A 22596-nucleotide genomic window follows, 5' to 3' on the forward strand; every position below is an offset into this window, starting at 1 on the left:
ACATGTTCCCTAATGTCTAAACTAAATCCAATTTGTATACTTGTGAACTTTAAACACAACAAAATTGCAGACAGTTTAAATAACTAAATGCTAAAGAAGTTTTACCTTTTCTCTTTTGGCCTGAAAATCTGTGATATCTATCCCACTCCTATCAAGAGGCTGAAAAAAAAATACTATTAGAATAGATGGGGAGTTATGAAAAATACCTTTTTTTTTTTTTTTTTGAGACGGAGTCTCACTCTGTCGCCCAGGCTGGAGTGCAGTGGCGCGATCTTGACTCACTGCAACCTCTGCCTCCCAAGTTCAAGCGATTCTCCTGCCTCAGCCTCCCAAGTAGCTGGGACTACAGGCGTGCACCACCACACCCGGCTAATTTTTGTATGAACAATATTTTTTAAAAAGGTTTAAATCTCAACTTACAGAATTCAGTGGAGAAGAAACAATGGATGGAATTCTTTTTGCATCCTGTTAATGTTGAAAAAATAACAAAATTAAGATTTTTCAATAATATCAAGTTTTGTTACACTCCTGTATTAATTGTGATTTTAAAAATTTACCGCTAAAGGGCTTGACATCTTCTCTAAAGACTGCAATATTCGCCGAGCTGTTGAACTGGTCACACCATAAGATTGTGCACTGAGTTGCTTAGCTTTCATTTGTCTTCTAACTGGTGCCTGTAAAGTAAACCCTATATTATTTGTTGCAACATAAAATCTGAGGCACATATTTCATGCAGTGAAAATATTTACAAGATAAATATTTACAAGATAGAATGGATGTCCAAAGTAAAACAGGATTTAATGCGTTAACAGCAATTTATCTTTGGGTGGTATCAGTAAAAGTTCAATTTTTTTCTTTATGCCTTTACTGGAAATCCAATTCTCTGATTGAGAAATTACCTTTACAATAACAAAAGAATGATAAGACAGCATGCACCATTCTAAAGAAAAGTATGGGCCAGGCACGGTGGCTCATGTCTGTAAGTAATCCCAGCACTTTGGAAGGCAGAGGTGGGTGGATCACCTGAGGTCAGTAGTTCAAGACCAGCCTGGCCAACATGGTGAAACCCCGTCCCTACTAAAAATACAAAAATTAGCTGGATGTGCTGGCGAGCGCCTGCAATCCCAACTACTCAGGAGGCTGAGGCAGAAGAATCGCTTAAACACAGGAGGTGAAGGCTGCAGTGGGCTGAGATTGCGCCACTGCACTCCAGCCTGGGCAACAGAGCAAGACTTAGTCTCCAAAAAAAAAAAACAAAAAACTATAGGACTCAAAACTAGCAGTAAGAGAGTAAGCACATATCCTACACTTAAGACTATTCTATGACTCACAGGCTTACATTATTTTAACTTCTACTAACATGCTAAACTATTTTAACTATTTTTTTTCTTTTTTTCCTTATTTTTTTTTATTTATCTTTTTCTTTAGACGGAGCCTCGCACTGTCACCCAGGCCAGAGTGCAGTGGCGCGATAATGGCTCACTGCAAGCTCCACCTGCCAGGTTCACGCCATTCTCCTGCCTCAGGCCCCCGAGTAGCTGGGACTACAAGCACCCGCCACCACGCCCGGCTAATTTTTTGTATTTTTAGTAGAGACAGGGTTTCACCGTGTTAGCCAGGATGGTGTCGATCTCCTGACCTCGTGATCCGCCCACCTTGGCCTCCCAAAGTGCTGGGATTGCCGGCGTAAGCCACCGCGCCTGGCCTTTTTGAGACAGGGTGTCGCCCTGCTACCCAGGCTGAAGTGTTGTGGCATAATCATAGCTCGCTGCAGCCTCAAACTCCTGGACTCAAGTGATCCTTCCATCTTGGCCTCCCAAAGTTCTAGGATTACAGGCATGAGTCACCGTGTCCAGCCTATTTTGACTTTTAAAAAAAATTTGCCAGGCGAAATATTTGCCAGGCACAGAGGCTCACGCCTGTAATCTCAGCACTCTGGGAGGTGTGAGGAGGGCGGATTGCCTGAGCTCAGGAGTTCAAGACCAGCCTGGGCAACACGGTGAAACCCCGTCTGTATTAAAATATAAAAAATTAGCCGGGCGTGGCCGTGTGTGCCTGTAGTCCCAGCTACTCGAGACGCTGAGGCAGGAGAACTGCTTTGAACCCAGGAGGTAGAGGTTGTGGTGAGCCGAGACTGCACCACTCTACTCCAGCCTGGGCAACAGAGCAAGACTCTGTCTCAAAAAAAAAAAAAAAAAAAAAAAATATTAAAGAGTACTACACGCTAGCTTAAGCTTTAGAAAAAGCTCTCTACGTACTTATACCATTCTGTTAATACCTTCGTTAATAACAGAATACTGTCCTGCACCAACACTCAGAAATAAGTCTCATAATTACTGTTAATTATATATGGGAGAATAATCAGGAAAGCAAGTACGACATCTAAAAACAAGACAAAAATCTTCAAATATAGGCATTTCATAGTCACTGCTGCCAATATATGTATACAAATACAACTGACTTTTGTATATTGACCTTGTATCCTGTGACCCTGTTAAACTCGCTTATTAGCTGTGGTAGCTTTTTTTGTATTTTCTTTGGATTTTTCTACGTATCTGTGTACAGGAATAATATTACAGGAATAATACCCTTTCCAATCTGCATGTCTTGATTTTTGTGTCTACTGCGCTGGCTAGCACCTGCAGTATGATGTTAAACAGTAGCAGTGATAGCAGACATCCTTGCTTGCTTCCTCATACCATTAAGTATGATGCCAGATGATTTTTTTGTGAATGCACTTTATCAGGTAGAAGGATCTCAACTATACCTAGGTTTGTTCGAAAATTTTTATCATGACTAAATGTTGGATTTTTAAAAAATATTTTATATATCTATAGAGATGTTCATGTAGTACTCTTTAGATTGTTTACATAGTAAATCTCATTAATTTTTTATTTTTTTTTTTAGACAAGAGTCTCAGTCTGTTGCCCAGGCTGGAGTGCGGTGGTGCAATCTCAGCTCACTGCAACCTCCACCTCCCAGGTTCAAACGATTCTCCTGCCTCAGCCTCCCAAGTAGCTGGGATTACAGGCACATGCAACTGCAACCGGCTAATTTTTGTATTTTTAATAGAGACAGGGTTTCACCATGTTGGCCAGGCTGGTCTCGAACTCCTGACCTCAGGTGATCTAAGGCCTTCCAAAGTGCTGGGATTACAGGCATGAGCCACCACACCCAGTCTAATCCCATTAATTTTCATATGTTGAGTCAACCTTGCCTTCCCAGGATAAACCCCACTTGATCATGATGCAGTTTCCTTTTTAAATTTGTTGGATTCCATTTACAAATATTTTTGTTGAGAAGGTTTGTGTCTATAATTCATGAGAAGTAATAGTCTGTTGCTGTCTTCTAATGTCTTTGTCTGATTTTCGTCTTGGGGTAATAACGTTGGCCTCATAAAAGGTACTGGGAAGTGTTCCCTACTCTCCTACTATACATGAGTTTGTGTAGAATTGGTATTATTTCTTTCTTAAATGTTTGGTAGGATTCACCAGGGAAGCTATCTAAGCCTGAAGCTTCTTTGCTGGAACGTATTTTAAATTATGAACTCAATTCATTGAAAAGATAAAACTATTCAGGCTACATATTCTTGACTAATACCAAATAACAAAAGTCTAACAAATAAGTCTAACAAAGTATGTTCAAAATCTGTATGCTGAACACTACAAAACACTGATGAAAAAAATTTATAAACCACCTAAATGGGAAGATATACCATGTTCATGGTTTGGAAGACTCAATTTTGTTAAGATGCCTATTCTCCCCAAATTGGTCTTTAGATTCAAATGCAATCTCAATCATGGCTGGGCACGCTGGCTCATACCTATAATACCAGCACTTTTGGGAGGCCAAGGTGGGCAGATCACCTGAAGTCAGGAGTTCGAGACCAGCCTGGCCAACATGGTAAAACCCTGTCCCTACTAAAAATACAAAAATTAGCAGAGCATGGTGGTGTGCGCCTGTAGTTCCAGCTACTTGGGAGACTGAGGCAGGAAAATTGCCTGAACCTGGGAGGTGGAGGTTGCAGTGAACTAAGATCATGCCACAGCACTTCAGCTTGGGCGACAGAGCAAGATTCCATCTCAAAAATAAAAAAAGCAATTCCAATCAAAATCCTAGCAGACTGTAGAAACAAGCCAATTTTAGGTTTTTATAAAAAGCAAAGGACTTAAAAAAGCCACAGCAAGCTTGAAAAAGAACAAAATTGTACTACTCACATCACCTAATTTTAAGACCTACCGGAAGCCTACGGCAATCAAGACAGCGCAGTTGGCAAAAGGAAAGACACACAGATCAATGGGCGGGCGGTGGGGGGAGGAGGGATGGTCGAAAGTCCAGAAATAAAGCCATGTGAACTGGATTTCAACAAAGGTGCAGGCCAGGCCTGGTGATTCATGCTTGTAATCCAAACACTTTGGGAAGCCAACATAGGAGGATCGCTTGAGCCCAGGAGTACAACACCAGCCTAGGCAACTTAGTGAGACCCTGTTGCTACCAAAAAAAAAAAAAATTTAGCTGGGAATGGTGGCACACGCCTGTGGTCCCAGCTACTCAGGAGGCTAAAGTGGGAGGATCACTTGAGCCCAGAAGGTTCTGGTTGCAGTGAGCCATGATCGTGCCACTGCACTCCAGCCTGTGTGACAGAGCAAGGCCCTGTCTCAAAACAAAAACACAAAACAAAGATGGTGCAAAAGCTATTCAATGAACAAAGAACAGTCTTTTTAACAACACTAGAACAATTGCACACTCATATGTTAAAAAAAAAACAAAAAACAAAAATCAAAAAACCTTGACCAGGCACACCTGTAATCTCAGCACTTTGGGAGGCTGAGGCAGGAGGATTGCTTGGGCCTAGGAGTTCAGGATCAGCCTGAGCAACATAGTAAGACTCCTACCTTTAATTTTTTAAAAAGCCTTTTTAATTTAGAAAATAAAATGAACCTTGACCAATACCTCATACCACACACAAAAATTTACTCAAAATGAATCATAGGCATAAATTAAAACCTAAAACTATAAAACTTGTAGAAGAAAACATAAGACAAAATCTTTGTGACATGGGATTAAGTAAAAATGACTCAGATACGACACCAAAAGCATGAAACCATTAAGAATACACACACACGCACACAAAAGATGTCATCAAAAGCAAAACTTCCGGTCCGGCGCGGTGGTTCACGCCTGTAATCCCAGCACTTTGGGAGGCCAAAGTGGGTGGATCACGAGGTCAAGAGTTCGAGACCAGCCTGGCTAAGATGGTGAGAAACTCTGTCTCTACTAAAAATACAAAAATCAGCCAGGTGTGGTGGCGGGCACCTGTAATCCCAGCTACTCAGGAGGCTGAGGCACAGAACTGCTTGAACCCAGGAGGTGGAGGGTGCGCCACTGCACTCAAGCCTGGACGACAGCACAAGACCTGTCTCAGAGAAAAAAAAAACAAAAACTTCTGCTCTTCAAAAGAATTTCTGCTCTTCAAAATACACAGAGAATGGGAGAAAATATTTGCAAAACATAAAGTATTTGTACCCTGAAAAATGAACTGTCTCAAAATGTATTAATAAGAAAATAACCCAATTTTTAAATGGGTGGAAGATTTGAACAGACACTTCACCAAAGATATTTCACCAAAAGATAGGCTGATAGCAAATAAGCACCAAATAAACACATGAAAGGACATTCAACATCATTAGTCATTAGGGAAGTACAAATTAAAATCACAAGTTGGGGTTACCACTACATGCCTACTAGAATAGCAAAAACAAACAAAAAACCTGACACCACTAAGTGCTGACAAGGATGAACAGCAACTCTTATATTACCAGTCAGAATGAAGCCTGGTACCAGCCACTCTGGAAAACAGTTTGGCAGTTTATTATATAGTTTACTGTATACTTACCATATGACCCATCAATTCAACTCCTAGGTATTTGTATTTACCTGAGATGAAAATGAATGCTCACAAAAAACATTCATAGCAGCTTCATTCATAATTGCCAAAAACTGGAAACAACTCAGTGTCTTTTCACTGGTGAATAATAAACCAACTGTACTAACCATACTACTCAGCAATAAAAAGGAACTATTAAAAGATGCAAAAACAGATGGATCTCAAATGCATTATGCTAAGTAGAATAAGCCAGACTCAAAAGGTTACATATGACTAAACGTATATGACATTCTGGAAAAGCCAAAACTACAGAGAAAGAAAACAGATCAGTGGTTGCCAGAGGATGGCAGGAGGAGGAAGGGTTGACTCAAGAGATACATAAGGTAACGTTTCGGGGTGATGAAAATGTCTGATCAATATTTGATTGTAGAAGTGGTTATATACATAATAATATGTTTTGTTAAAGCTCAAATACTCTAAAACAATGGTAAATTTTAGTATGTGTAATTTATACCTCATTTAAAAAAAAAAGAGGGCCGGGCGCGGTGGCTCATGCTTGTAATCCCAGCACTTTGGGAGGCCGAGGAGGGCGGATCACGAGGTCAGGAGATCGAGACCACAGTGAAACCCCGTCTCTACTAAAAATACAAAAAATTAGCCGGGCGTGGTGGCGGGCGCCTGTAGTCCCAGCTACTCGGAGAGGCTGAGGCAGGAGAATGGCGTGAACCCGGGAGGCGGAGCTTGCAGTGAGCCGAGATTGCGCCACTGCACGCCAGCCTGGGCGACAGAGCGAGACTCCGTCTCAAAAAAAAAAATAAATAAAAAAAAAAAAAAAAAAAAAAAAAGAATCACATTTCTTGAGATACACACACGTATCTAATACATAAAACATTCACTTAGGTCTAAAATAATGTGTATATACCCTAAATGAAAAAAATATAAGCTATGGCTGTTATTTTCCCAAGAACAATATTAAATCAAAACTACTGGCCGGGTGCGGTGGCTCACGCCTGCAATCCTAACACTTTGGGAGGCCGAGGTGGGCGGACCACAAGGTCAAGAGATCGAGACCATCCTGGCCAACAGTGAAACCCATCTCTACTAAAAATACAAAAAATCAGCTGTGCATGGTGGCATGTGCCTGTACTCCCAGCTACTTGGGAGGCTGAGGCAGGAGAATCGCTTGAAACCAGGAGGCGGAGGTTGCAGTGTGGGCTGAGATCGTGCCACCGCACTCCAGCCTGGGCGACAGAGCCGAGACTCCATCTCGAAAAAATATAAATAAAAGAAAAATAAAAAATAAATCAAAACTATTTTTTTGAGCACAAGGTAATTTATTATCCAGTTAAAGTGGGAAAAAAAAAAAAAAAAAAGGTCATCAATCCTTCTATTGCAACCTACCTGATAAGGTGTATTTCGTAGTTTAGACTGTCTTACAGCAGCTGCTGCCCCACCATATGTTGTTTTTCCAGGATAAAAAGGAGAATCTCCAAGCTGACTGGTTTTAAGGATTGAAGAATTCCCAAGTGACTGCACAGAAACACAATGATAAATTATAAGCCATATGAACTCCACTGCAGGTGGAGGTTGCAGTGAGTTAAGATCGTGCTGCTGCACTCAAGCCTGGGCAACAGAGAAAGACTCTTGTCTCAAAAAAAAAGAAAAAAAAATTATAAGCAATAAACACTCAAAACTAATGTGATTAAATCCAACCCAGTTAGTACTCACAGGGGAAAGTGTTCCAAAGGCAGACAAGTTGAATGCTGGTTTTTTTGAGCTGGTGGCAGTGTGCTGTGAGAGTGAGTGAGAACGTTCAGCTTCTGGGGACCACAGAGGTGGCAATGAAGTGTTCTTTGAAACAGTTATATCTGAAACAAAATTACATAATCCATAGTAATAACACCAATACAAGATCCTAGATTTTTATAAATAGAAAATAAAAATTACAACCAACTCAGAAAAAAAAAAAAACCCATAAAATTTAATTTTACTACCCAAATTATGTACTACCACATGTCAAGAATACCTTTATCAGAAGCTCTTGAAGAAAAACCACTGGTAGTTGAGATGTTATCATCATCATGCTGAGAGGTAGAATCTTTAATTTCCTTTACAAGGGAAAATCCCGAACTGCCAATTGGGAATGCCGAGGATGTAGATGGCTGACAGTGTAATGCAGGGGATTCCAACATGGAGAAATTCAGATGGCTCCGATGAAGAGAAGGCCTTGTTAACACATCTGGATAATTTGAAGCAGTACTAGTTGTTGAAGGTTCTTAAAAGAAAAGCATTAATATTATGAATATACAACTTAGAGCAATACACTACCACAAATGGTTTTTACTTTAAGAAAACACATTACAGTATATAACAGCTTCAATTCAAATCACTGGGGCATCCCATAATAAGCCCAATATAACATACTCCTAGGCAAAACAAAGTTTCAACTAACTAAAATTAATTTAAATAAGAGCTAATTTTTTTAAACCAGTAAGAGTGATGTGATATGATACAACAGTTGAAATACAACTATTTTTTGCCAGTTGATTAAACCCATTCACTTTTTTGATGGTGTATTTTGTAATACAGAAAGTAACTTGTGCCTTATAGTCCTGTCATTCTGAGACCGTAAAAAAAAGTTTTACCCATATTTTGATACTGTTGGCTTTTATTTCAATATGTCTAATCTTGACTCCCACCTGAAATTAGTTATGATGCAGGAGTAAAGAAAGGATTCGGCTTCACTGTTTTCCAAATGGTTAACCTGTTTATAACCTAAGGTAATCTCTTAAATAAGCCATCCTTTCCTCAATGATTGAGAAGCCACTGTTACCATATACTAAACCATACTAAACTCCGAGAGTCTTTATTCTTCCCTTCCTCTAATGATGTATCTTTATACTTCCGTACGAGTACCAAATGTTTTAAATATTATGCTTTAGAATAAATTTAAGGCCTGTTGAAGTTACTCCACCCCACCTTCCCGTTATTAAAATATTAAATTATTAAAATAAATTATTTTTCAGAATTTATTTGTCTTCAGGGGCATTTTCAAAAACTTTAGAATTGTTTCTAAAGTTCCCAAAAAGAGGCTTCCAGTTAGGATGAACAAGTGGGACCAGACCAGTCCTTCTACTGTAAACAATTGTAAGACTGGAGAAAAAATATGAAGCTACTGCTTTCAGACAGTGGAAAACAGCACAAAAAAAAACTCACAAGGTGAGCCCTACGATTACCCAGCTCTCTGTCTAGGAACATTTTCAGACCTTGAACAGAGACCTAGAGTCAAGTAAAACAGCAGGAAGAAATCAGAATTTAGGGCACTGGAGAGCAGAGAACTGTGCAGAGAGGGTCTCCCAGAAATCCGCATGGGAGTGTCCAGTGAGCAGACAGGCTGTACATACCTATATCAAGACCACCTAAGCCTTACACAGCAGCTGCTATGCAGTTGAGAAAACAGAGACACTAGACAGTGTACCGTGCTAGGGGAAAAAACAATGCTGAGGACTCTTCAAGTTTTAGGGCTGCCAGAATTTAGAGATCTCATTAACAATGGCATTCAGCTGATATACCAAAAGGTTTGCCCTTAAAAATAAGGAATAAGTATATAACTAAAATAAGACCTACTACAGATCTCTCCTAAAAAGCCACAGGGAAGACAGAGCTTGGAGGCTAAGGCCCACCACATTGGGAGACTTAGGAAACACCCTGGACTTTCCGCAAATATACATTAACACAGCACAAAACTACATCTACAAAAGTTCAAAATTATCATTAACTGAACTGCCTGCTGAAAACAAGAACCAACACTCTTCAGAGGAAGATGACAGAACCAAGAGTCTCTACACATTATCATTCAAAATGCCAGTATAGTCAAAACTCAATGTATAGAAAAAAGAAAACTGTGATCAATGCATGGGGGTTGGGGGTGGGGGAGAGTAGGTGTTAGAAACTTTAACCAAAGGTAGCAGACAAAGACCTTAAACATTTAGCATTACAAGACTTTAAAGCAGCTATTTGGAATATGTTCAAAGTTCCTAAAAGAGCCTTAAAATTATTTTGACTAGGATCACACTGAATTTAAGATTTTTAAAAAGAGCTGATAGCATTCCCAACACTGCTTTCCTACCCACCTTTCCTTTGGTTCAGATCTCCTTTATGTCCCTCAGTGGAACTTAAGAGAATTTCTCCTAGAGTGTCACACACTTGTTGTTAAAGTACATAATTTTTTTTTTCCTTTTTTTTTTTGAGACAGTCTCACTCTGTCGCCCTGGCTAGAGTGCAGTGGTGCAATCTCCGCTCACTGCAGCCTCCACCTCCCAATTGTTTGATATTGCAAATGGGATCCTTTCTTCTTTTGTGTTTTCTAACTGGCTACTGCTTAAATAAGAGAGTCGTTAGGTATTTTTCAATATTAACTTTGTGTCAATTGCTTGAGTTTTATTCTAACATATTACCACATCCCCATAACTGATTACATTCTTAATATCTAGAAGTGGTGGTGATGGACTTCTACCTTATTCCCAACTTTAATAAGATTGCTTCTAATGTTTCACCATTAAATATGATTCTGGGCTGGGCACAGTGGTTCACACCTGTAATCCCAGCACTTTGGGAGGCCAAGGTGGGCAGATGACTTGAGGTCAGGAGTTCAAGACCAGACTGGCCAACACGGCAAAATCCCATCCCTACTAAAAATACAAAAGTTACCCGGGCATGGTGGCACACGCCTGTAATTCCAGCTACCTGGGAGCCTGAAGCACGAGAATCGCTTGAACCTGGGAGGCAGAGGTTGTAGTGAGCTAAGATCTTGCCACTGAATTCCAGCCTGGTTGACAGAGCCCTCTGTCTCAAAAAAAAAAAAAAAAAAAAAAGATTCTGGCCTTTGGTTTGAAAAACTGACATGTTGAGGAATAGTTTCTAAACTCCAAATAGAAATAGTAAATTTTAAATTTTAGCAAATGTCTATTTACTAAAAAGCAAAAATAAGATCATTTTACCTAGTAACATGGTAAACTATATTAAACGCTGAATGATTTACTTGCATTCCTTGATTAATGTTCTCCTCAGTAAGCGTTTTGTGATGTGCTGCTAGACTGTATTTGCCATTCTGTAGTGTTCTTCTGTGTGCTATCTTCCTAAAAAATTGTCTCGGCTGGACACAGTGGCTCATGCCTGTAGTCCCAACACTTTAGGAAGCCAAGGCAGGAGGATCACTTGAGCCCAGGAGTTAGAGATCAGCCTGGGCAACATACTGAGACTTCATCTCTGCTAAAAATTTTAAGTCAGCTGGGCGTGGTTGCACACACCTGTAGTCCCAGCTACTCAGGAGGCTGAGGTGGGAGGATCACTTGAGCCCAGGAGTTCAAGGCTGCAATGAGCTATGATGGCACCACTGCATTCCAGCCTGACAAACAAAGCAAGACTATCTCACTTAAAAAAAAAAAAAAAAAAAAAAGTCTTAACAAATATTTTACAGCTTAAGCAATACAAAACAATTCTGGATTATTGAGTTCCAAAGTACTATAACAAAAAAAAGCCAGTTGCAGATAAAAACACTCAACAAACTAAGACTAGAACGAAACTACAACATAATAAAGTAAAAAATCATGTTTGCAGATGATATAATCTTACATGTAAATAACAGTGAAGATTCAGCCGAAAGCTCTTAGAGCGAATTTAGCCAAGAACCAGGATACAAAAATCAACACAAAAAAATGTGTTTCTATGCACTAATAATGAACAATCTGAAAAGTAAGAAAACAATTTCATTTATAATAGCATCAAAAAGAATAAAATATTTAGGAATGAACCAAGGTAAAAGATGTGCACATGGAAACTACAAAACAGTACCGAAAGAAAGAAAACAGAAATGGAAAAATATCCCACGTACATGGACTACAAGACTAAATATTGTTGGGACATCAATACTATTCTAAGCAATCTACAGATTCAATATAATCTCTATCTAAATCCCAAAGACATTTTTTGCAGAAATAGAAAACCCAGCCTAAAATTCATATGGAATCTCAAGGAACCTCAAAATGCCAAAACAATCTTTAAAAACAAGAAGTTGGAGGTCTCAGGCTTTCTGATTTTAAAACTTATTACAGAAGTACAGTAATGAAAACAACGTGGCACTGGTGAGAGAGAACAGGAGGTGGGATGTGGTTTCTCCCTCACATATATATTTTTTTCTTCTCTTCACAAAATCCACAAGACTACCTCACTGATGTTACACATGCTAACCCTGAGGCTTTAGTCACACAAAGAAAACAGCCATTCTTCGGTGCTGTCATAATAGGTAACCATACCTTTTAAAGAATTCCAGGAATTGGTCTTAGGAGATCCAAAATCAAACCAAGGTGGCAGAAAGTCCACCTCAGGAAGGAATGCAAAATAACTGATTTACAGCATTGTTGCCACCGGCCAGACCACTACTCAAGATAATCACCGCAACCAGATATGCTGCCTTGCGTACCCTACCCTGCAGGTGCTTTGCCCAGCCCAGCCTGCATACCTTACCCCATGTCAATTCCTGCGCTTTGCCTAATAAAAAAAATTCCCACTGGCTTTTTCCAGGAAGCCAGGAGGAGGATCCTTGAGCCTCACCTCCATTGTTTCCCTTGCGCTCAAGCACAAGCCCTGAAATAAAAGTCCTGTCTGGGTAATCTGCTTGGCTACGTGTTAATTTCCATTACACGGGAAACCAAAGAGCCTGTGGTCTGTAATACTGTAATAAAGAAAGACAATATAGACCATGGACGTGAACACAGGGCCTAGAAATAAACTACCATATATGATCAAACGATCTTCAACAAGGATTTCAAGACCACTCAATGGGAAAAGGACAGTCTCTTCATTAAATGGTTTTGGAAAACTGGATATCCACATGAAAAAGAACGAACCCTTATCTTGAACCATATACAAAAATTAACTCTAAATGGATTAAAGACCAAAGTATAACACCCAAAACTATAGAACTTTTAGAAGATAACAGAATTTCAGGACATGAGATTTGAAAATGATTTATTAGGTTGACACTAAAAGCACAGGCCATGGAAGCAAAAACAGACAAATAAGACTACATCAAATTTAAAAACTTTTACACATCAAAGGATGTAATCAACAGAGTAAAAGGTCAACCTACAGGATGGGAGAAAATATCCACAAATTATATATTGATAAGGGACTAATATCCAGAACATAAAAAGTACTCCAACCCCCAGTGAAAATGGCTTTTATCAAAAAGGCAATAGGTGAGAATGTAGAGAAAGGAGAATCCTTGTACACTGTTGTTGGTGGGAATGTCAATTAGTACAGCCATCACGGAGAACATCATTGAGGTTTCTCACAGAAACTAAAAGTAGAACCACAATATGATCCAACAATCCCACTGCTGGGTATATATCCAAGATAAAGGAAACTAGTATATCAAAGAGATAATCTGCACTCGCAGCACTATTCACAATAGCCAAGATACGGAATTGACCTAAGTATCCATCCACAAATGACTGGACAAAGAAACTGTGCTACATATACACAATGGAGTATTATCCAGCCATTAAAAAAAAGAATTAAATCTCGTCATTTGCAACAATACAGATGGAACTGCAGAACATCACATTAAGTGAAATACGCGAGGCACAAAAAGACAACTATCACATGTTCTCAAATGTGACAGCTTTTAAAAAAAAAAAAACGGACTCAAAAGAACTCGTGGAGACAGAATAGAATGACGAATACCAGTGGGCAACTCATGGAGACAGAGAATAGAATGATGGTTACCAGAAGGCGGCTCATGCCTGTAATCCTAGCACTTTGGGAGGCCGAGGTAGGTGGATCACAAGGTCAGATCAAGACCATCCTGGCTAACATGGTGAAACCCCGTGTCTACTAAAAATACAAAAAATTAGCCAGGCATGCTGGCGGGCGCCTGTAGTCCCAGTTACTTGGGAGGCTGAGGCAGGAGAGTGGCGTGAACCCAGGAGATGGAGGTTGCAGTGAGCTGAGATCATGCCACTATACTCCAGCCTGGGCGACAAAGCAAGAATCTGTCTCGGCCGGGCGTGGTGGCTCACGCTTGTAATTCCAGCACTTTGGGAGGCCGAGGCGGGCGGATCACGAGGTCAGGAGATCGAGACCACGGTGAAACCCCGTCTCTACTAAAAATACAAAATATTAGCCGGGCGTGGTGGCGGGCGCCTGTAGTCCCAGCTACTCGGAGAGGCTGAGGCAGGAGAATGGCATGAACCCGGGAGGCGGAGCTTGCAGTGAGCCGAGATGGTGCCACTGCACTCCAGCCTGGGCGACACAGCGAGACTCCATCTCAAAAAAAAAAAAAAAAAAAAAAAAAAAAAGAATCTGTCTCAAAACAAAACAAAAATAAAAAACCAGGCCGGACGCAGTGGCTCACGCTTGTAATCCCAGCACTTTGGGAGGCCGAGGCGGGCGGATCACGAGGTCAGGAACTCGAGACCATCCTTGCCAATACGGTGAAACCCCATCTCTACGAAAAATACAAAAAATTAGCTGGGCGTGTTGGCACATGCCTGTAGTCCCAGCTACTCGGGAGACTGAGGCAGGAGAATTGCTTTATCGCAGGAGGCCGAAGTTGCAGTGGACTGAGATTGTGCCACTGCACTCCAGAGTGGGTGACAGAGCAAGACTGTCTCAAAAAAAAAAAAAAAACAAAACACCATTTTCTTTGCTCATCCACAAGAAGCAACTTCTCATCCATTCAAGTTTGAGCATAAGATATTGCAGTAATTGAGTCACATCTTCATACTCCACTTCTACTTCTAGTTCTCTATTTCCACATTTGTAGTTCCTTCCTCCATTGAAGTCCTGAACCCCTCAAAGTTATCCATGGGAGTTGGAATCAACTTTCTCTAAACTCCTATTCATGTTAATATTTGGACCTCCTCCCGCAAATCACGAATGGTTCCCCTCCCCCCCCAATCAGCCTTGACTTGAAACTCAACGAATGTTCTTAATGTCATCTAGAATGGTGAATCTTTTCCAAAAGGTTTACAATTTACTTTACCCAGATCTATCTGAGGAATGACTATGACAGCTATAGCCATATGAAAGGTATTTCTTATATAATGAGACTGGAAAGTCAAAATACCTCCTTGATCCATGGGCTGCAGAATGGACATCATATTATCAAGCATGACAACAACATTAATCTCCATGCACATCTCATTAGAGCTCTTGGGTGACCAGACGCATTGTCAATGAGCAGTGTTGTTTTGAAAAGAATCTTTTTGTCCCCAAGCAAGAGGTCTCAACAACGGGCTTAAAATGTTCAGTAAACCATGCTGTAAATAGATGTGTTGTCATCCAGGTTTTGTTGTTCCAATTACACAGCACAGGCAGAGTAGATTTAGCATAATTCTTAGGAGCCCTAGGATCTTTGAAATGGTAAATAAGCATTGGCTTCAACTTACAGTCACCAGTTGCATTAACCCCTAATAAGAGAGTTAGCCTATCCTTTGAAGTCAGGCATTGATGTCTCTTCTCTGGCTATCAAAATCCTAGATGGTATCTTCTTCCAACAGGAGGCCATGTTTCATCTGAAAATATGTTGTTTAGTGTAGTCATCTGATGGTTTAGATGTTTGTCCCTCCAAATCCTATGTTGAAATGTAATCCCCAATGTTGGAAGTGGGGTCGAATGGGAAGTCTTTGGGTCATGGGGGCAGATTCCTCATGAATGGCTTGGTACCCTCCCCAAGGTAATGGGTTCACATGATATCTGGTTGTTAAAATAGTCTGGGATCTCCCTACTCTTGCTCCCTTCTCTCTCCATGTGACTGATATGCTTGCTCCCACTCTGCCTTCTGCCATGAGTAAAAGCTTGAGACCACACTAAAAGCCAAGCAGATGCTGGTGCCATGCCCACACAGCTTGCAGAACCGTGAGCCAAATAAGCCTCTTTTCTTTATAAATTACCCAGTCTCAAGTATTCCTTTATAGAATGCAAAATGGACTAATACACCACCTTCGTCAGTGCTCTTAGCTAAATCTTCTGGATAACTTATTGCAGCTCCTACATCAGCACTTGTTGCTTCACCTTGCCCTTTTATGTTACAGAGACAGATTCTTTCCCTAAACCTCATGAATAAATCTCTGCTGGCTTCCAGCTTTTCTCCTGCAGCTTTATCATCTCCCTCAGCCTTCACAGAATTGAAGGGAGTTAGGGCTTGCTCTGGATTACGCTTTGGCTTAAGGGAATTTTGTAGCTGGTTTGATCTTCTATCCAAACCACTCAAACTTTCTACACATCAGCAATTGGCTGCTTTGCTTTCCTATTATCTTTTGTGTGTTTACTAGAGCAGCACTTTTAATTTCCATCAATAACTTTTCCTTTGCATTCACAAGTTGGCTAACTGGTGCAAGAGGCCTAGCTTTAGGCCTGTCTCAGCTGTCCACATGCCTTCCTCACTAAACTTACATACTTACAGCTTTTGGATAAAAGACGGGGAACTCTGATTTCCACTTGAACACTTAGAGGCCACTGTAAGGTTACTAATTAGCCTAATTTCAATACTGTCAGAGAATAGGGAGGCCCTGAAAGAGGGAGAAAAAAGGGGAATAGCCAGTTGGTGGAGCAGCTGGAACACATACAACATTTACTGATTAAGTTCATCATCTTATATGGGTGTGGCTCATGGCACCCCAAAACAATTACAATAGTAATACCAAAGAGCACTGATCACCATGATAGATACATAAAAGTTTGAAATACTGCAAGAATTACCAAAATGTGACAGACATGTTAGCGTGTGCTGGTGGAAAAATGGCACTGATCAACTTCCTTGACATGGGATTGCCACAAACTCAATTTGTAAAAATTGCAGTATGTGCAAAGTGCAATAAAATATGTATTTATAAAATTAATATTTAGTAAACAACTAAATTTATTTAGGACTGCCGTATGTTAGCTTTCCAGAATCTGACACTACTTCAACAGCAGATATATAGTCATGTGCCACATAAGAACAGTCAACTAGCTGGGCGTGGTGGCTCACGCCTGTAATCCCAACACTTTGGGAGGCCAAGGCAGGTGGATCGTGAGGTCAGGAGATCAAGACCATCCCGGCTAACACGGAGAAACCCCATCTTTACTAAAAATACAAAAAAAATTAGCCAGGCATGGTGGCGGGCACCTGTAGTCCCAGCTACTTGGGAGCCTGAGGCAGGAGAATGGTGTGAACATGGGAGGCGGAGCTTGCAGTGAGCCGAGATCGAGCCACTGCACTCCAGCCTGGGCAACAGAGCAAGACTCCGTCTCAAAAAAAACAAACAACAAAAAGCAAAAAAAACCAGTCAACTACAGAACACATATATAACAGTTGTCCCATAAGATTATGAAGAAGCTGAAAAATCTGTATCCCCTAGTGACATCATAGCCATCCTAAGGCCTTAGTGCAATGCATTACTCAGGAGTCTGCAGCCATGCTGATGTAAATAAACTCAGTGTTACCAGTCATATAAAACTAGAGCAAATACATTGATGTACTCTATAGAATACTATACTTGGTAATGATAATAAATGACTATGTAACTGTTTTATGTATTTACTATACCTTTTATCACTAGAGTATACTCCTTCCACTTACATAAAAAAAAAAAAAATTTGACTCACAGGTGATGGCTCACACCTGTAATCTCAGCACTTTCGGAGGCCAAGGCAGGAGGCTCACTTGAGGCAAGTTGAAGCCCAGCCTAAGCAACAGAGTTAGACCTCGTCTGGACAAAAAAATTAAAAAATTAGCTGGGCATGGTGGCACATGCCTATAGTCCCAACTACTTGGGAGGCTGAGGTGGGAGGATCCCTTGAGCCTGGAAGGTTGAGGTTGCAGTGAGCCATGATGGTGCCACTGCACTCCAGCCTGGGTAACAGAATGAGATCTTGTCTTTAAAAAAAAAAAAAAGACAACTGTAAACAGCCTTAGCTAAGTCCTTCTAGAAGTATTCCAGAAGAAGGCATTGTTATCATAGGAGATGACAGCTCCATGGATGTTACTGCCCCTGAAGAGTATCCAGTGGGACAAGATGTGGGGGTAGAAAGCCATGATATTGATGATACTGACTTTATGTAGGGCTAGGTTAATGTGTGCATGTCTTAATTGCTAACAAACTTTTTTTTGTTTCTTGAGACAGAGTCTCGCTCTGTCGCCCAGGCTGGAATGCAGTGGCGCGATCTCGGCTCACTGCAAGCTCCGCCTCCTGGGTTCACGCCATTCTCCTGCCTCAGCCTTCAGAGTAGCTGGGACTACAAGCGTGTGCCACCATGCCTGGCTAATTTTTTGTATTTTTAGTAGAGACGGGGTTTCACCGTGTTAGCCAGGATGGTCTCAATCTCCTGACCTCGTGATCCACCCGCCTCGGCCTCCCAAAGTTCTGGGATAAGTTAAGAAAAAAAAACAGTACTACAGAAAAAAGCTTAAGAGAATAAGGACATTAAAAATATTTTTGTACAGCTATATAATCTATGTTTTAAGCTAACTGTTTTAACAAGAGTAAAAAATTTTACATTTCTTTACATTTCAAAAATGTATATCTTATTTATAAAGATACAGTAAGTGAAGGTTTATTGTTGAAGAAAAATCTTTTAGTAAATTATAGCCTAAGTGTACAGTGTTTATAAAGTTTACAGTACTGTACAATAATGTTCTAGGCCTTCAGATTCACTCACCACTCACTCACTGACTCATCCAGAGCAGCTTCCAGTCCTGTAAGCTTCATTTAGGATTAAGTATCCTAAACAAGCATACTATTTTTTATCTTTTACATCATATGTATCTTTTCTATGCTTAGATATGTTTAGATACACAAATATTCACTATTATAATTGCCTACAGTATTCAGCACAGTAACAGGCTGTGCTGGTTTGTAACCTAGGAACAAGCTACAGCCTAGGTAAGAGTAGGCTGTCTAAGTTAGTGTGAGTATACACTATATTTGCAGTGATAAAACTGCCTAACAATGTATTTCTCAGAACGTATCCCCATAGTTAAGCAACAGATAACTGTTTTGAGAATGCACTGTCAAATTTAAGTGTAATGCTTCAGAGTAAATATGACTGTAATTTCTCTGTTATATCTAGTAAGATCTATATTCATCTTATTGGGGAGTTTAAGTCACACTCTTATGTGGCCGCAGGTATGAATTAAGTAGACAAAGGTCAAGGCAGACTATAAGAACTGTCTGGCCAACATGGTGAAACCCTGTTTCTACTAAAAAATACAAAAAATTAGCCAAGTGTGGTGGCGGGTGCCTGTAATCCCGGCTACTCAGGAGGCTGAGGCAGAAGAAATGCTTGAATCTGGGAAGCAGAGGTTGCAGTGGCCTGAGATCGCACCACTGCACTCCAGCCTGGACAACAGAGCGAAACTCCATCTCAAAAAAACAAACAAGAAAAAACCAAGAACTGACCGGGACTTACAAGGTTTAAGATAGCAGGATTCAGATCTAAGACAAGCATGAGGCGGAAAAATGCTATCAAGTTTTTGAAGCAGGCCAGGTATGGTGGCTCGCACCTGTAATCCTAAGCACTTTGGGAGGCCAAGGCAGGCAGATTGCTTCAGCTCAGGAGTCCAGTCTGGGCAAAATGGTGAAACCCCATCTCCACTTAAAAAAAAAAAAAAATTTAGCCAGGCCTGGTAGTCCACACCTGTAGTCCCAGTTACTTGGGGGGCTGAGGTGGGAGGATCACCTGAGCCCAGGAGGTGGAGGTTGCAGTGAGCTGAGATTGTGCCACTGCACTCCAGCCTGTGAGACAGAGTGAGACCTTGGCTCAAAAAAAGAAAATAAAAAAAATTTTAAAAAGTTTTTGAAGTAGATATCAAAATACTGCCCACAATTTGCATCTAAATAAATCAGGTTAGTTGGGGGTAGGAAGGTAGGGAAATAGGTGTGCGAATAGAGTAAACAAGATCAGCCGTGACTTGATTATTGTTGAAGCTCAGTGATGGGGAGCCGGGGGTGGGGGGGTGGGGGGGAGGTGGGGCGCATGGGGAGTGCGGGGTGTCATTGTACTATCCTCTTTATTTCTCTAGGTTGAAAAATTTTCCATAATAAAGTTTAGAAGTTATACACAAACGTGTGTATAATATACATGTAACAGAAAATCTTCCTCATACATTTAATAATATAATGAATAAAATCAGTTTGAGTTGACCTTGGCATAAATTCATCCTGCTATTTTCATGAAAATACAAATACACATAAACTGTACAGAGAATAAGAAACTCTCCATGTCTTTCGCACCTAAATTCTTGAAGTTAGTTAATCCTTACAAATATGCTCATTAGGATAGAAAAGATCATTTCTATAGCTATCTTAGAAAAGATAGTCGCTGTGGATATACTAGAACTCTCTAACCAAAAGGAAACAAATCTCATAACCAGGAAACAGAGGGGGGGAAACAGAAAAAGAAAAGCCAGAGTCCCTTTCACCGGCCAGAAAAGAAAGTAACACAGAGGCAGTCAGCTTAGAGATCTACCAGCTAAAGCCTCAAGATGGCTGCTGGTAATATATTTAAAAGCAATCTTGAAAAGTACAGACATTAAAACTTAAGTTACTCTAATAAAAGTAAGTGAACATTCAAAGAATACATCTAGTTGAACATTACAAAGAAAAATTAGATTTGCCATTTCTCTAAAATAAAAACCATTCTTTCAGGGCCATTTCATTATCGCTATTTTTTACTATGGACAAATCAGGCAGGGAGATGTTACTAAGTACACCAAAATTAACAGGGCATACATCCAAATCAATTATTTATTTGAGACTTTAACATAGGGCTACAAAAAGTTTTGTAATTATGTATTTCAAAACGTAGTGAAAGATAAAATATATATACTGAAAGAAACATACACTGAGAGATAAGTTGGGCTTCATCGAAATTTAAAACTTGTGCTTTAAAGGATAGGATTGGCTGGGCACGGTGGCTCACGCCTGTAATCTCAGCACTTTGGAAGGCTGAGGCAGGCGGATCATGAGGTCAGGAGATCGAGAACATCCTGGCTAATACAGTGAAACCCTGTCTCTATAAAAAATACAAGAAAAAAAAATTAGCCAGGTGTGGTGGCAGGCGCCTGTAGTCCCAGCTACTTGGGAGGCTGAGGCAGGAGAATGGCATGAATTCGGGAGGCGGAGCTTGCAGTGAGCAGAGATCGCGCCCTGCACTCCAGCCTGGGCCACAGAGCGAGACTCTGTCTCAAAAAACAAAAAAAAAGAAAAAAAAAAGAAAAAATTAAAACCCAAAATCCAACATCAGAGCTTGCACTCTTAACTGATATAGTTTATCAACCTTCCTTAATAAATAAAACAGTGATAAATAAAAAAGACATCCAATTTGAACCTGATTATCATCCTCCTCCCACATAGTTCACGTACCGCCTGATTAGATTTACCATAACTAGGTAATATCTTCAAAATTAGGGCATGAAAACCTATCATTCATGACAAAATATCCACATTTTACTTACCTTCTGTATTACTGACTGCTGGCTCAGGTGTGATTCTCCCATCAGTAATATGAGAGCTCTCCTCATCGGCATATATCAGATGGTCTTCTTTATTTTCCGGCCAGCGTGGAACCTCGCTTGTGTCTGTTGAACAGCTGCATACATCTTCATTCTTGTTGAAATATCTTTGTAGCCACCCTGGCACAATATTCTTAACAGATTCTGTAACCCTGCTAAGAATGCCCTGTTGGGAGAAAAAACATATTGTGACAGTTTTAGAAGTTTATCTTTTTAAAATAAGTACCTACTTACTGAAAGCCAGGCCACGCAAAACACAATGGTGTCCAACAAGTTTGCTAAAATTCAGTTACTACAGTTACTGCTAACATAATGGTTTTCACAAATTCTACAGATGTGAGATTCTTTCTTTCTTCTATATGCATACATAAGGCAATAATTGTACCAAATGGCTGCATTATTCTAATCCTTAAAAAAACCCCAAAAGGCCATCAAATAATATCAATTTTAGATTTACTAATATATAATACATGTTTTAATCTCAGAGAAAAGGCATCCATTTTTTCCCAGTATGTTAAAACAAACATAAACAATACTTTCAATAGCTTTCTCAAGCAATTATTTTACTGCACATTCTTTAAGATAAATAAAAATTCAGACAAATAGAAATACGAGAGTTTAAAAAAAAATACAGGAACTAAAACAATCTGGACGAGCGAGGTGGCTCATGCCTGTAATCCTAGCACTTTGGGGGGCTGAGGTGGGCAGATCACCTGAGGTCGGGAGTTCGAGACCAGCCTGACCAACATGGAGAAACCCCATCTCTACTAAAAATACAAAAAATTAGCAGGGCATGGTGGCTCATGCCTATAATCCCAGCTACTCAGGAGGCTGAGGCAGGAAAATTGCTTAAATCCAGGAGACAGAGGTTACAGGGAGCCCAGACTGCACCATGGCACTCTAGCCTGGGCAACAAGAGCAAAACTCCATCTCAAAAAGCAAAACAAAACAAACAAACAAAAAATTAATCCAACAAAAATAAACTCAAGAAACAATCTAAAACCTTTTCTGATGTTGAAATTACACTACAGCAAGTGTTGGCTGAAAATCTCAATGATTAATTTTATTACGGTAACTTTTTTTTTTTTTGAGACGGAGTTTCGCTCTTGTTGCCTAGGCTGGAGTGCAACGGCACGATCTCGGCTCACCA

At 40.2% G+C, this 22596-nt stretch overlaps 1 protein-coding gene across 3 annotated transcripts in view; it reads right to left on the reverse strand.

Moving 5' to 3' along the window:
* The window catches only part of NUP153 (nucleoporin 153), a 95257-nt gene that overhangs the window by 54606 nt on the left and 18055 nt on the right, over positions 1-22596 (reverse strand). For 2 of the 3 annotated variants that reach the window (XM_030816426.1, XM_003263547.4), the window contains exons 2-8: positions 21390-21612; positions 7914-8162; positions 7616-7755; positions 7289-7417; positions 558-674; positions 421-465; positions 106-159 (exon numbers count right to left, since the gene is read on the reverse strand). In XM_030816426.1, the coding sequence (XP_030672286.1) occupies positions 106-159; positions 421-465; positions 558-674; positions 7289-7417; positions 7616-7755; positions 7914-8162; positions 21390-21612 (957 nt within the window). 3 annotated transcript variants of the gene reach the window in all.

The sequence above is a fragment of the Nomascus leucogenys genome, chromosome 8, assembly GCF_006542625.1.
Source record: "Nomascus leucogenys isolate Asia chromosome 8, Asia_NLE_v1, whole genome shotgun sequence".
NCBI lineage: Eukaryota > Metazoa > Chordata > Mammalia > Primates > Hylobatidae > Nomascus > Nomascus leucogenys.